The sequence below is a fragment of the Hyaena hyaena genome, unplaced genomic scaffold, assembly GCF_003009895.1.
Source record: "Hyaena hyaena isolate Hyena2069 unplaced genomic scaffold, ASM300989v1 scaffold_44, whole genome shotgun sequence".
In the NCBI taxonomy this organism is placed as follows: domain Eukaryota; kingdom Metazoa; phylum Chordata; class Mammalia; order Carnivora; family Hyaenidae; genus Hyaena; species Hyaena hyaena.
In genome coordinates this window covers 4,168,367-4,184,163 of record NW_024080676.1, presented here as the reverse complement: position 1 = coordinate 4,184,163, position 15,797 = coordinate 4,168,367, and the positions used below count along the sequence as shown (strand labels likewise).

At 46.5% G+C, this 15,797-nt stretch overlaps 1 protein-coding gene across 1 annotated transcript in view; it reads left to right on the top strand.

Annotated features, from left to right (window-relative positions):
- PIK3AP1 (phosphoinositide-3-kinase adaptor protein 1) overlaps window positions 1-15,797 on the top strand; it is a 123,891-nt gene that overhangs the window by 96,346 nt on the left and 11,748 nt on the right. Inside the window, exons 12-15 of the mRNA XM_039230220.1 lie at window positions 647-852; window positions 3,788-3,860; window positions 10,630-10,785; window positions 15,204-15,274. Of these exons, the coding sequence (XP_039086151.1) occupies window positions 647-852; window positions 3,788-3,860; window positions 10,630-10,785; window positions 15,204-15,274 (506 nt within the window). The remainder of the gene's footprint in view (window positions 1-646; window positions 853-3,787; window positions 3,861-10,629; window positions 10,786-15,203; window positions 15,275-15,797) is intronic.

Below are 15,797 nucleotides of genomic sequence, written 5' to 3'. Positions count from 1 at the left end.
TGCTACCCGGAGGTGGGAAGAATAGGGAAGGCTAGAGTGTGTTGGGAAAACCATACTGCCTAGAATTTCCCATATATTCTTTTCTGGGAATGGATTTTTCTCTTACGTAGTGGTTCTTGACCAGAGGTGATTTCTCCTCTCCCCACACTGCCTCCCAGAGGATACCTGGCGGTATCTGGGATGTTTTTGGTTGTCACAGCTGGGGTAGGGGATGCTCTTGGCATCTAGTTGGTAGAGGCCAGGGATGAGGCTAAACACCCTACAGTGTATGAGACAGTCCCCCACCCCCAACAACAGTGAACTGTCCAGTCCAAGACATCAACCGTGTCTTAAGCTGAGAAATGCTAGTCTAATGGCTTCTCAGTAATTCAGATTTGAGAGATTCTCTTGATTCCAGTGGATGCTATTCATAAAATGCTTTCCTAAAATGTTGTGGCCTTGTGTACTCTAGTGTAAGAGGATTTGGAATTATTAGCTCCTTTCCTCTCTCTGATTCCATGTCACAGCTCCCCCTTCTTAGTTCCATGTGTACGTTTTCTTTTGAGACACGTCCTCCTGAGCCCGTGACCAGCCTCATTAACCCCCCTCCTCTGCCTACCCTCTCCAGCTGGGGAGCTGTCACACTGAGTTTTGCCATCCTTTCCAGAGCCTCTCGTCAGACCGTGGAGGGACAGGCCCCAGTCAAGTATATATGACCCTTTTGCTGGGATGAAAACGCCCGGCCAGCGGCAGCTCATTACCCTCCAGGAGCAGGTGAAGCTGGGCATCGTCAACGTGGACGAGGCTGTGCTGCACTTCAAAGAGTGGCAGCTCAACCAGAAGAAGAGGTCTGAGTCCTTCCGCTTCCAGCAGGTAACCAGCTCTGTACGGTCTGTTTCCTGTCTGTTTCTCCACTGAACAGTGGAGGGCTGGGTCCGGGCCGCCTGGTGTACTCCTGTGACTGAGCACCTGGGGCCAGGCCCGAGACTGGGTTTTTGAGTGTCACTGTGAATCAATGTGTATGTATATCTGTCACCTGTAGTCTGTGACCACACGGCTCCCTGGCCGAGAGCTGGATGACTTTGCTGGTTGTCGTGAGGCTAGAGATCAGGAACAAAGACGACTGTAAATCCTGATTCCTCAGCTGCTGCTTCCCTCTACATATGGCCCTACACTTTTGCTTTCCAGCGTTTTTTCTTTTCTGAGTCCCTCTTTCTACTCCTAGTGCCAATACTCTCACAGAACTATCACACTTTTGAACTCAGAGAACTTGGACAGTTCCCAAGAAATATGATTAACAGAACAAAACAAGTTGCAGACATGAAACCACATAAGTTAAAGTGCACTCATATACAAACTGTATTTCTATATGCATGTATACCATGCAGAGGCAAAGGTGAGGAAAGGCCACCCATGGCCATCCCAAGGGTGACCACTCAGGAGACTGGGATTGGAGGACTGGGCTGTCAGAGGAGACTCTTGCTATTTATATATAAGAATCTGTAACTTCATACATGTACTTCATGTGTAATTTAAAGCAAGTCAGATAACTCAAACTTGACCTTAGGAAGCATATCTTTGATCCAACTCCTTCATGTTAATGAGGACATTGATAGGGCATCTTAGTGGCTCAGTCAGTTAAATGTCTGTCTTCAGGTCAGGTCATGATCTCACAGTTCATGAGTTTGAGCCACATCAGGCTCTCTGCTGTCAGCATGGAGCCCACTTTGGATCCTCTGTACCCTTCTCTCTGCCCCTGCCTTCCTCACACTCTACCTCTCTCTCTGTCTCTCAAAAAATAAAATAAAATTTAATTTAATTTAAAAAAGTTAAATAAAAAGAAGACGTTGAGCCTAGGGTGATAGGAGATATGTCCAAGATCACTTACCTAGTAAGTGGAGGGAAAGGTAGGACCGGGATGGTTGCTTTTTCTCTCCACCTCCCCATGGTACTTTCCAGAAGGTGTGTATTCTAACATCTGTCCTCAGAGGACCTGACACACCTGTGGTGGGGGGGCAGGGGGAGGGGAGCAGCACCCACCTAATGCCGAGATGGGAGTCGTGTCGTCTGAGAGGGAGAGTAGGGGGTGACAAGTGGGGAAGTGAGTCGTCAGGCAGTATTTGTCCAGCTGTCTGTTGAATGGACCCAGTCTCTTCTGCATTCATGACATGCATGTGAGAGAAGTATCACTGTTCCCATTTTACAGAATGCTGAGGCTCAGAAAGGCGGAGAGACAGAGTCAAATTCAAATGAGCCCTTTCTCACACTACAGCCTATGCTCCCTTCACTACACTTTCTGCCTTCTTAGTGCTTTCTAAAACGGGGTCATCTGCTCTGGTGGCCCGCCTCCCTTCTCCTGGGGATCTGATGGCTGGGAAGGCAGTCTGCAGTTCTGAATATGGGAACCTAGGGTCCTCTCATTCGGGAGCCGTAGGGGGCTGCAGACCTGCTGGGACAGCCTGGCCCTGGGCAAACAGTCCTCACTCCCCGTACCCAGCGAGCTGCATGTCATGCCTGGTCTTGCTCTGTGACCTTCTTCCTCTTGCATCTGCTCCTTTCTTTCCATTCCCCCCATGCCAGCTTCTGTCACCTTCATCTGACCTAGCACTTAGTTTCCAGGTGGGTCTCCTTGCTGCCAACTCCTTCCTCCCACACTCCATCAGACCTTAAAGCTGTGACCGGCCCATACCTTCTAGAGCTCCCCTGGTACTTCCTGGACCCAGCTCAGTCTCAGCTCTGGTTACATCCCAAACACCCCACCCAGCCTGGCCTCCCGTAGCTTCTTCATTGGACCCATCTGGATGTCTGGACGTTGGTCCCTGGAGCACTTTCTCTAGAATGTTCACACACTTTGAGGTAGTTGTTATTGACTAAAATAGCAACAGGGGTGCCTGAGTGGCTCAGTTGGTTAAGCATGTGACTCTTGGTTTCGGCTCAGGTCATAATCTCACAGTTCATGATCTGAGGTCATGATCTCATGGCTGACAGCACAGAGCCTGCTTGGGATTCCGTCTCCTTCTCCCTCTGCCCCTCCCCCTCCCCTACTTGCTCTCTCTCTCTCTCTCTCTTTCAAAAATAAATAAAAATAAACTTACAATTTAAAAAAAATTTTTTTTAAATAAAATAACAACAAAATTCATCTCTCATGTGTCTATTCAACATTTGCTGAATGACTGCAATAGACCAGACTGCACAGTTTCAGAAAGGTGTAAACCTGGTGCCTTTCCCTTTGAGGAGGCACAGTACCCCTGAAGAGATAACACACACACACACTCAAACCCATCCGCATGCACAAATGCACAAGGCAGCACAGCTCAGTGCCAGACGGCACGTTGTAGTCACTAAGGATTGAAGGTTTAGCGGTTTGGGGAGGTTTGACAGAGGAGGTGAACCTTGACCCAGACCTAGAACACATTCATGAAGAGGAATCCTTGTCCCTCACGGTCAGAGGAATGGTATGAAAACAATGTCAGTGGCAGTGTGCAGGGAGTGTTTGTTAACATGTAAGGGACTGGCTTGGCTAAAGGAGCGTCAAGGAGGAGGGCAGTGGTTCTAAGGCTGGGAAGGAGTTAGAAAGAGAGGGGAGGGGAGATGCTTTGTTGTTGTGGAAAAGACGTCTTCTCCTTAGGCACAACTTCTAAGAGTACTTGAACTTCTCTGAGGGCTGATTGCAAATGCATTCAACCTCATTTGTATGTTATTGCAATGTGATATATGGTGCAAACAGCATAAAATCAGAAAGAAACTCTAATGTCCAGAGGGTATATTTCTGGTATCTACTTTTAAAATGTACTAAATTTTTTTCCAGGAAAATCTTAAACGGCTAAGAGATAGCATCACCCGAAGACAGAGAGAGAAGCAAAAATCAGGAAAGCAGGCAGGTACGTAGCTCCTTGGTAGCACCGCATCGTGGGAAATTGCTGTTTTCTGTTGTTCCAGACCCTCCTTGCTGCTGTGGCCTGAGTGGGTAGAAAGCTTGCCTGGAGCCTGTCACCCTGTTTACAGATCTGGATCCCCTGCCATCCTGTGAGGGTCTTTCGGACAATGGCTTTGTCTTGGTTATTCTGCATACCTCATACCAGCACAGAAGACGTGTCAGCAAATGAATGAATGGATTGACCTCTGCCTCTCTCCATCCTCTCACTCAAAGAGGATGATCAGACTTTCTCCCCAAGCATCTGGCTCTTACCTTAGCATTTAGGAAGATGTGTTTTTTGTTTTTGTTTTTGTTTATTTTCAAGGGAGAGAGAGAGAGAGAGAAGGGGGGGAAGAGGCAGAAAGAGAGAGAGAATCCTAAGTAGGCTCCACACTCCTCACTGAGCTTGACACAGGGCTTGATCCCATGACCCTGGGATCATGACCTGAGCAGACATCAGAAGTCGGATGTTCAAACAACTGAGCCACCCAGACGCCCCAGGAAGACATGTTTTTTGAGCAGAGAAAGAAGAAAATCTCATTCCCATAGTATCCCTTTTTCACTGAAGCAGGGAACTGTGTCATTGAGGTCTACACCATACAAGCCAGGACTCCAGGTATAGCAAGGCTCCTGCCATGTGTAGTGGGGGTCTAACAGGAGGACCATGCATTCCAGTGATTACACTGAGGACCGGGCTTCTTGGCACCACTACACCTAAGCATTGATGGGCATTTGCTTAAGTTGCATATTCCCACTGAAAGCCTCTGGTGTGGGAGGTCTCTGTGATTTATTTGGCCAGGGTTTATTAAGTGGAGCTGACAATAAAAGGCTTTCAGAGGCTTTCTGATCTTGAGTAGGGCCCCATTAGTCCTTTATTTAAAAGGACTAAGCTTGTGCATGACTTCCATAGTCTGTCTCCAGCTGCCATCAAGAGCCTGACTTCTCGTGACCTTGGTCAGGCAGGTAACACCCCAGTCTTTAAAAAGGACATCTTCCTGCCATAGGCCCCTTGCTCATGCCTTTTCTTTCTCACCTGCATGAAAACTACAGGGCTACAAGACCAGCCCATCAGCCCCTGCTCAGTGAGGGCTTCCTGGGCCACTCAAGGCCATTGTACCCCTTCCTCATTTGAGCATTTATAGAACCTACTATCCCTCCCATTCATCTGACACTTCTCTTTTGCTGCCTCTGATTGCTATGACTTCATTCCTTTATTCAAACCATCAGCAATTCCCAGAGGTTCTGCTTCCAAAATGTGTCTTCGGTCTGATCATTTCTGACCATCTCCCCTGCCACAGCTGCAGGCAAGCCAACATTATCTCTTCCTGGATGAATGCAAGAGCCTCTTCCATGGTCTCCCTGTGTCCACTCTTACTTCTCTACGGTTAATCCTCCAAAGTACTGCCAATGACCTTTTAAAAATAAGAAATCAGATGGTGCCAGTCCCTTGCTCAATACCCTCGGAGGCTCTTGTCCCACCCAGGGTAAAATCACACTCCTCACTGTGCCCTGAGATGCCCTACATGGTCTCCCCACTGACCTCTGAGCTTACCTTTACTTTCCCCCTCAAACCGGAGCTCTAGTCCCAAAGGACTCCCTTTTGTTGCTCTAACAAGTCAAGAGCATCCCTCCCCAGGGCCTTGGCACTTGCCCCCCCCCCCCCCCACTTTTCACACATCTTTACGGACTGGCTCTTTCATCCTTCTGAGTTTGGCTATACATTCTCCTCCTCTGAGATGCCTTTTCTCTCCAGAGTAACCCTTGATAACTCACTCTGTGTGCCTTTGCTCACCCTTCTTTCACATATAACAGACTGGAATTGTCTTATGTTTCATGGTCATTTTCTGGCCAGAAAATTTCTGGCAAGAGTTTGTCTGTTTTGTGCTCTGCTAAATCCCCCACACGTAGGGTAGTACATTGATTGGGCTCAAGAAATCTCCATTGGGATGGTCTATTTCAGGAAAATTTTTTGGTAACATCATTCATTCACTCTACAAATACTTAATTGAGTACCAGGCTCTTTGCCAGATCACAGAGACCCGTAAGGCATGATCATCACCATCTGGTAGCTTATGAGTTAGTCTTTAATTTGTATAGGTCTGATTTTCCCAGCTGGAGCCTGCCCTACAATGCCCAGCACAGTGTTCTGCATACGGTACTAGCTTAGTGAATATTAACGATTTTGACTGTTTGGGAAAAGAGGCATAAAGAGGTTATAACTATGGCAGAAGGTCAGAGAGGTCATCCTAAGAGATCTGCTTGGGTGACTAGATTTTAACTGTATGTTTCCACTACCCAAGCTCCCACTTGTCTGCCCTCTTGGCCTAAGGGAGGGAAAGGAGAGAAGGCAAAAAATCTGGTTTAAGATCTGCATGGTCATCTTAGGGTCAGACAGTAGGTTTTAGGTAAAAGGGATGAGGTGCTTTTTAAAACTAGAGCACATGAACCCAAAGATAGAAGCCTTGATAAATGAAACATTTCACGCTTTTACACATAGGCAGCCTCAAAAAAGCTGCGATCTGGTGGTGCATGAGGTGTTTGAAGGCCAGGGTGTCGCTGTGTTGGAGTCATGAGTGCTGGGTGGCTAGGCCCCAGAACTGAACCCACTGGATATCATCACACCTTTACCATCCCATCAGTGGAGATATTGAAGTAAGACACACACGTGTTGAGGAGTAAAGGGGTACAGGCATGGGCCCTGAGGCCATCAGGGTTGGGGTCAAGTTCCTAGCCACGGCTCACCCCTCACATCTGGGAACTATGGACAAGGCAAGTCATCCAACTGAGCCTCAGTCCTCTTCTGCAAAGTGTCACCAATAAAAGTGCCTACCCCACTAGGGTTCCTGTAAGGATTGAACCAGTCAGGGTCTAGTTGGGGTCTAGCACAGTGCCTGGCACAGGGAAGCACTGTAAAAACCACCATATAGCAGCTGGTGGCCTCTCAGGCAGAGTCTCCCAGGGTGCATGTGCTGGGCTGGGACTTGCCATCTAGGATCCAGCCCTGAAATCCTGGGTTTTAAAATGTTTTCCAAGGTTCACCCAAAGCTAATCAGACTCTGAATAAGTGATACCACCAGTGTCTGTACTCTGCATTGGAATGGTCAACGTCTGCGTTCTTTCAAAGGAGCCCGGTAAAATGCCCTCCCGAGCCTCACCCTCTACTCTTCAAGAAGCAAACCTTCGGACTAGGAATTTAATGGGGGGGAGGGTGTTAGTATTTTTCCTTTTTTTAATTTTGAGAGTGAGAGTATGAGAGGGGAGGAGCAGAGAGAGAGGGAGAGAGAGAGAGAATCCCAAGCAGGCTCTGTGCTGTGGGGCTCAAACTCACAAACTACGATATCATGATCTGAGCCGCTTCACTGACTGAGCCACCCAGGTGCCCCCATTTTTGTTTTTTATTGTGGTAAAATACAAGTAACATAAAATTTATCATTGGACCTAAATGTACAACTGAGTGGTGTTAACTACATCCATAATATCATTCAACCATTACCACAATCCATTTCTAGAATTTTTCTTCCCCAACAAGGATTTAAGAGCAAGTAGCTGCTGTGGGAGATGACCCCAGGAACCCAGTGGGAGTGGGGAGGTGAGAGGGGGAAGGAAAAATGGCCAGCAAAGTACAGCTACCACTGTGGAGGTGGAGCTTCACGTCCCTGGAGACTCTGGGGGTCCATAGAGAACACTATGAAAGAGTGATCCTTCCCCAGGGGGCATTTCTTCACCAGCTCCCATGTCTGGGTGAGGCCTGCTGGTGGAGGGGTGCTTGTAATCTAGTTTCCAGAGAAAGCCTCGGCCAGTCTGGGAGTGGGGCCCTGTACTACATAGTGAGGCCCAAGGGCATAAGAGCATCTTCTGGAGAGTGGGCATTTTTATGGTTGAATGAATATGGCATATTACTTAACTCCATAAAACTTGATTATATATTTAGTGACATACGAACTTGTGGTTACCCATTTCGCACTGAGTAGCCTCAGTGCTGCTGTATGTGTGCTTGTGGGAGTGGGGGGTTGGCACTCGGGGGGGTGGGTAGGGTAAAGCGGGGGAACTAGTAGATAGAATTGGGACAGTGTTCAGGGCAACCTACTCTTTGACCATCGCAGCTCCTTTAAAAAAAAAAATCTGTTTTCCACATTGAGTTTCTGTTTTCAACAGAGGAAAGAATTCTGCTCCCCCCCCAAAAAAAAAAAGAAAAAGAAAGAAAAAGAAAAAGCATTTGGAAACATTGACACAGAGTAACGTCAATCTGTAGGAAAATTAGGGTTGACAAATGGCATCTCTGTTTAAAGGACCTTTTCTAGGAAGGGAGCCCATTCTAAACATAAGGGCTGACTCTATTTATTTAGAAATCTCACTTGCCTTAGAAAAGAGAAACGATGATTATTTTGCTTTAATTTGGGTTAGAACACCAAGGATAATTAAAAAGTAAGATTCTGTTCATAATAACTTGCTGGTCTTTCTTCAGCCTCAGAGAGTTGTTCCGTTCTTGCTGGGATGATGCAGAATGCTGATGGTGTAGGAAATCAGTCACTGGGGTGGCCCGTGACTTGTTGAACACCCTAAAAGAAGACAATCAATATTTGTGTTCTGGGTGTGCCTGGGGCTAGTCTGGGGAAGGACAGAGAGGAGCAGGCAGGGTGCCAGGAAACCGGGGTCCCAATCCCTGCTTTATCACTTTACAATCCAAGACCATCCCTTTAACCACTCTGTGCCTCAGTTTCCTCATCCATGGTTATACCTGACTAGTCAACTTCATAGAGAAGGAGGGAAGTTCAAAGGAGGTACAATGACCCAAGTGGACACGCTTTGGGAAAGTACCTTGCAATCTAATGATGTGTTCCTTTCTTCCAAGAATATCAGGATTTTGTAGACATTTAGACTGACTCTACTTGATTTTTTGAACTTTTGACTCCCAGGTTTTTTCTTGTGTATTTTACTTTCCTTCCTCATAGAACCGGTTGAGGGTAGAAAATTGACTCATTGAAGTGAATGAAGCTGACAGGAACCTCCCTTTAAAAGAGTGTTGTTAAAAAAAAAATGCTAGGTCAAAGCTGAGGGGGGAAAATGTATGACACCTGTTTGGGCCCTGAGACACTACGGGCCCATGCCCACGTGCAGGTACCGTGGTCTCTGCCCAAGTAGTTGCAAGTTGCTCAGTTGTCAGAGCCTGAGCATGTGAGGAAGGTTTGTGCTACACAGAGACCTCGAAAGGTGGTTTAATACTGGGACCAAACGCTGCATTTAGAGTCAATCTCTAGTGTGAGGCATGTGTGGCATCTTGTAAACCATAGTCCAACCTTTATTTTGAGAGAGAGAGAAAGCGAGCGAGTCAGGCAGGGGCAGAGAGAGAGGGAGAGAAAATCCCAAGCAGTTTCTGTGCTGCCAGTGCAGAGCCTGATAAAGGGCTTGAACCCATGAACCGAGAGATTGTGACCTATGCTGAAACCAAGAGTGAGATGCTTCACCGACTGAGCCTCCCAGTCCAACTTTAACATTTGTGTGTTTGCCATACGCTCAGTCTACCTTGTCCTTGAACTTCTTTCCTCCTGTTGTAGTTTACCCATTCGCCCTTCTCAGTAGACTCTGGCTTTGGCAAGCAGAGCCACCTCTGGTCCTGGACTCCCTGAACTTCAGGCCACACCCATCCCATAGAAGACAAGAGGTGGAGGAGGAAATAGTGCTGTTAAGATAAGAGCACGTGGCCCAAAAGTACACGGAACTTCCACCTCTTCCAGAGGCCCTCTCTCCTGGGCTTGGGAGTGTTCCAGGCTTCAAAGGGAGCCCTGTGTCAGGAGCTCCCCTGGTGTTCACACTTTCCTGGGGAGAAAGCAGATATGGACACCCATAGATATTTTGTTCTGCTTCTTGGCAGGAGTGGTTTTCTGCTCAGGAGCCACAGGGGTGGAAATCTAGAGATGACTAAAGACACAACTACTGGGCAGGGCTAAGCCAGGAAAGAGACCAGTTTAATGCTGCAAAAGCATAATTTCTTAAGTCTGTGGTGTCCAAAACCACTGACCAGCCTTGCAAGTCACACAGTCTTTCCTGGGGCTGATGGACCTCCTTCCATTAGCTCCCTGGGTGGCTGCTGGTCAGTTACAGACCATGCGCCCAGCATCCATCATTTGCTGAGGGATCCAGAGGCAGTATGAGTAGTGGTTAAGAGCTTGGACTCTGGAGCCTGGGTTCAAATCCCAGCCATCCCATGTGCCAGCTGTGTGCCGGGGGCATGCGACTTCACTTCTCTGTAACAGTTTCTGTTGGGAATGAGGATAATAGTATTTATTTCACGGGTGTTGGGAAACTTGTGGAACTCCGCTTGGTGCACAAGATAACCAGTTCTTAGGATCAGCAGCACTCACAAGTCCCCTGTGTGAAAGGGAAGTAATTCAGGGAGCCTGACTGACTGACTCAAGTCCCACAGCAGGAGAGTGGCAGAGCCCCAGACCTTTCCCTAATCTCAGGCTATCTGCCTGATGAGGAAGCATTTGTCTGACTTTCTAATGTGCCGCCCCCATCTTGTCTGTTACCCACTGATGGCCACACAGGAGTGTGTGGAGTTTCTGTGCTGAATTGGGCAAACCACCCCCCCTCCCCATACCTACCTCTTCTCCTCCCCTCCCCTTCCCTGCCAGGTTCCGGACAGGGACACAGGTGGAGAGGGAGCAGCCCGAGCAGTTTGGTGGGCCGTAGTCTGGTGCCTTGAAGATTTTCCCTCTTTCCTCTAATTCCAGACTTGGAGATCACGGTCCCCATTCGGCACTCACAGCATCTGCCCGGGAAAGTGGAGTTTGGAGTCTATGAAAGTGGCCCTAGGAAAAGCGTCTTGCCCCCAAGGACGGAGCTACGGCGAGGAGACTGGAAAACAGACAGTACTTCCAGCACCGCAAGTGAGCAAAGGGTGGGGGTGCAGGAGGAGGGGTGCCTTCACATCTACACTCCAGCTGGTGCCTTTGTGCTTTGAGAACAGTCTCTGTTGTGAGCCCAGCAGATCCCAGCTGGAGCCTGATTTGGGTTTGGAGGTGTATGACATGGGGGACATTTAGCCTGTGAAGTTTGCCTTTTCTCAGAGGGCCGATGGTCCTTAACTTTAATATCCCCTGAAGCCAGATTGCATAGTAATTTATGACACTGTTCCTTTTACAAATAGAAAAACCTATAATAACACTAGTTAACATTTATTTATCATTTACTATATGCTAAACCTCTTCTATAGATTCTCAGATTTAATTCTCATGGTAACTCTAAGGGAAAAGCACTACCACGTGTATTTACTTAGTACCTTGCCTTAGGTGGTGATGGTGGCAGAATTTGAACTCAGGCAGTCTGGATCCAGGGCCCAGACTACTTCTGCTTCCTCAGCCATGGTAAGGGGAAGGAAAGGGCACAAAGTCAGAAACATTAGAAAACAATGGAATCAGATTTAAGAATTCCAACTTTATAGACGGTTGAGGATCTAGTTAGGAAGTGTGGAAGACATTTTGGCTTGAAAGCTTGATAAGAGTCTGTTTGCAACAGATAATACCCGCTGAGGTACACGCAGGAGGTGGGGGCTTTGTTTCCGTATCCAGGGTGGTGTTAGGTGACTTCAGATGCACTGGCTTCCTAGGCAGAAAAGATGGAGTTTCCCTTCTTTCATACATTTTAGTGTTATCAAAACAGCTAGGAAAGCCATGAAAGAGTAGGAGACTCAGGACTGAATTTCAGGACTCGTGTCTCCTGAAATGTCAGGCAGAGAACCCCCAAATGGATAATGGGACAGGAAGGTCATCTAAACCCAGGGGTTCTTAATCTTTTCTGCATCACAAACCTGTTTGAGAATCTGATGTGCGCTCTGGATGTGCTTCGCAAGAAAACGCACGTGTATATGTGTGTATATAGACACAGTTTTGCCCGTCCGTGGACTTAGGTGAACAACCTTGCACTAGTCTCCCTTCTGACTTCATAGATGGGGTATTTATGACCCAGAGAAGGAAAGGGTTTTACGCAAGGTCGCCTGGCCAGTGAAGAAAGGTGGGGGTAGGCCCACTCTTCTCTCAGCTCAACATTCCTGCCACCACGACCTTGAAACAGACCCAAAGCCTGTCCCACGACCGACCACAGGGGAAGTCGAGATAGGGCAGAGGAGAAAACTTCTCCTTAAATAATGGGGGTGGTGATGTGTGTCCAAAATCCTCTTGAGGCATTTTGGAGAATTCTGACAAGTTCATAAATGGGAGAGATTTCCCCAGTGATCACAGGTGGCTAAGGAAGCACGAGGCAGGGGGTCCATCTCTCAGATGTGTCATGGAGGACAGAAGTGGTATAGATCATTTCAGTGCATCCTGGCGTGGAGAGGAGGGGAAATTTAACAAGACAAGTGCAAAGTATTCATTTCGGGTTCAGATTAGTTCAAGTTGATTTTATGTGTATGTTTTACTTTGAGGTGAAAACAGAATGGAAAAGCATAAACTGTGCTTCTTACCTTGTGTGGTGGTTTATTGCCCAGGGGTGGCTTACCTCATCTGGTTAGAAAATGTTATTAAATGACCCAGGCAATGGGTTTTACTCTAGTCTGTGGCTGTAACCTGCCTCCAGTCCCTGTATACGCCTTTAGTCATCTATTGCTATGTAACAAAACACACAGTGGCTTGAAACATAACCATTTATTTATACCTAATTCTAAACTTGGGCAAGACTCAGTGGAGATGTTTCATCTTCGCTCCATGATGGGCCAGGTGGGTCACTCCTGAGCATGTCCTCAGCTGTAAGCTTGGCATGGTCTGGAACCTCCAAGATGGTCTCTCATCCTTCAGGACCTCTCTACATGTGGCCTCTAAATCAGTAGCCTGAGCTTCTTGTACAATAACAAAATCCAGAAAGGGAATATTCCAGAAGGATAGGCCCCAACGTGCAAGTGCTTATCATGCTTTGCCTTGCATCGATTGTCGGGCCCAAGTTTCTTAAAGGTCGTATTATATTTGGTCACTTTTTTTCCCTGGTTCATTTATCCACCAAGTATTTGAGGACTTCTCTGTGCTTTCTGAGCTAGACTGTACACTGGAGACATAAAGATGAAAAAGAAATGGAACCTGTCTTCAGGGGGCTTGTAGTGATGTAGAGAAAACGTAAAACTAGCATGAGTTAGATGCTTGTCTGACCTTTCTTTCCCGGTGACAGAGGCCTGGAAGAGGCAGGCACTGCCCTCCTCCTCCGAGGCAAGACCAAAGATGATGGGGGCTGGGGCCAGAGCCTCTTGCCAACTGTGCAATCCAAAGGGGATGTGGGCAAGCAAGACATTAGCCTGGAAAGAGCAGGGAGGGCCAGGGAGGATAAACCAGAGAGCCAAGCTTCAAAGCCAAATGCTGGGGTTAAAGATTTAGAAACACCAAAGGAAGGCACAATGGGAACTGATGAGTGTGGATTTCTAGGGTTCTGGAGCCAGTGTCTGGACAGCTTTTTGCTTCCCCAGTAAATAATCTGCAGAAGGAGGCTGGTTCATTTTGAGGCGGTGGGATGGAGAGTGGTGAATGACAGGAGGTTTGGCTCCATAAGACTGGGAACCCATGGGCCGGAGGGGTTACTTCCATGGGGTCAATCTGGAAAGGTCTCCATGGCATTTGTCCTGAGCATTGGAGCCTGAGGTTTTAGCCTTGCCAATAGGGGTGGGATGGGGATGTTCTGGCCAAGTGGACATTGTTATATATGGGTACCTGAATAGAAGAAAAGGGTCACATACATGCTCCTTGATAAGCAAACTCTGAATCCCTTCATTTATGTAAGTTTTTTGACATGTTATCTTAAAATTAAAAATCTACCCCTGAGAAATAATCCAAAATTATAATCTTGTTCTATAAGATTAATTAAGCTTATATCTAAATTAATTAGGTCAACGGTGATACCATGATGGAGTCGAAACTAAGACTATTTACTTTTAAACTAATACGATGAGGAGCTGTTTTAGGTGGAAATTCAGTAAACCTAAGACCTGGCAATACTGCTAGTGGTGATAGTGGTAAATTAAAGTCAATTCTTTTTGTTTTAATTGACTGTCATTCTTTTTTTGCTCCTGGATTATCACATATTTGAGCTTATTCTAATTTTGTACTGTCCAATATGGTAGCCACTAGCCATATGTTGCTATTTAAATTTAAGTTAATTAAAACTAAGTAAAATTTGCAGCACCTGGGTAGCTTTGTCGTGTAAGCATCTGATTTCAGTTCAGGTCATGATCTCAAAGTTTGTTGGGTTCAAGCCCTGCATTGGGCCTCACACTGACAGTATAGAGCCTACTTGGAATTCTGTCTCTCCTCTTCTCTCTGTCTCCTCTCTCAAAATAAATAAATAAACCTTAAACATTATAATTTTTTTAAAAAACTAAATAAAATTTAAATTTAGTTCATTTGCACTAGGCATGTCTCACACTAGCTACCATATTGGATAGTATACAATGGAACGTTTCCAGAAAATTCTGTTGGATAGTGCTGTTCTAACGACATCGCTGATAAATTCCCAATTCAAAAGCCTTGAGCACCTAAGCTCACACAGTCATAGTTCCTACTGTGAGCATAGATTATGCTTTGGGATTTGTGCTTTGTATTTTGTCTATTATCAAACTGGTCTCTTATTAGAAGGTGCACATATGCGTGTGATTACATGCTTGCTATAATTCCTAAATAAGTAAAGAGCTTCAGCCACAAGATCTGTTCGCAGATTTTAGAAATGCCACTGAACAAGTAAGAAATGGAGCATCTCTGCTTCCTTGTCTGTCAAACCAGAGCAGAGTATCAGATAGGGCTTCATAGGGATTACATGCATTCATGTTTTTTAAATTTTTCTAATGTTTATTTATTTTTGAGAGAGAGACAGAATACAAACAGGGGAGGGGCAGACACACACACACACACACATAGAATCCAAAGCAGGCTCCTGGCTCTGAGATATCTACACAGAGCCAGATGCGGGGCTTGAACTCACGGACCTTGAGATTATGACCTGAGCCGAAGTTGGATGCTTAACCGACTGAGCCCCCGGGCACCCCTTTGCAATCATGTTTCTAAAGCATGTAATCTGTGCTAAGCTCTCAGTAAATGGTAGCTATACAGAAAAAAAAAAGGGGGGGGTAATAAAAAGGTGAACCATTTCGTTTTATGCTGAAAGAAAAACTAAACTCTAATAAAATGGTATAAGATTACAGCATTCTGAAGATCCCATAGTCACAGCTTATGTATTGTTTCTATCAGTAAAAATAAGGTAAGTGCTAGAGTTCTGCATTTTTTCTTAGCCTGAGAGAATCCACAGCCCAGCTAATTTTGTTTGTACCCTTTAGGCAGCACAAGTAACCGATCCAGCACTCGGAGCCTTCTCAGTGTGAGCAGCGGGATGGAGGGGGACAATGAGGTGAGAGCTGGGGACTCCACCCCCACATGTCTTGTCCTAGGGGTCACTTCATTGCAGGAAATAGAAATCCAAGTGAAAGAAGCTGGACACACATAGGTCACATCTTCTAGGATTCCGTTTATATGAAATATCCAGAATAGGTAGAAGCAGAGACAGGACACAGATTGGTAGATACTGGGGGCTGGGGGGAGAGGGAAATGGGGAGCACAGTGTTTACTTTTGGAGTGATGGAAACGATTTCGGACTAGCTAGAGGCGGTAGTTGTACAATATCATGAACAAACTAAATGCCACTGACTTGTTCACTTAAAAAAATTTTTTTAAGTTTATTTACTTGTTTTGAGAGAGACAGAAACAGCATGAGCAGGGGAGGAACAGAGCGAGGGAGAGGGAGAGAATCCCAAGCAGGCTCCACACCCTCAGCACAGAGCCCGATGCGGGGCTCGAACCCACGGAACTGTGAGATCATGACCTGAGCCGAAACTAGGTCAGACACTTAACTGACTGAGCCACCCAGGTGCCCC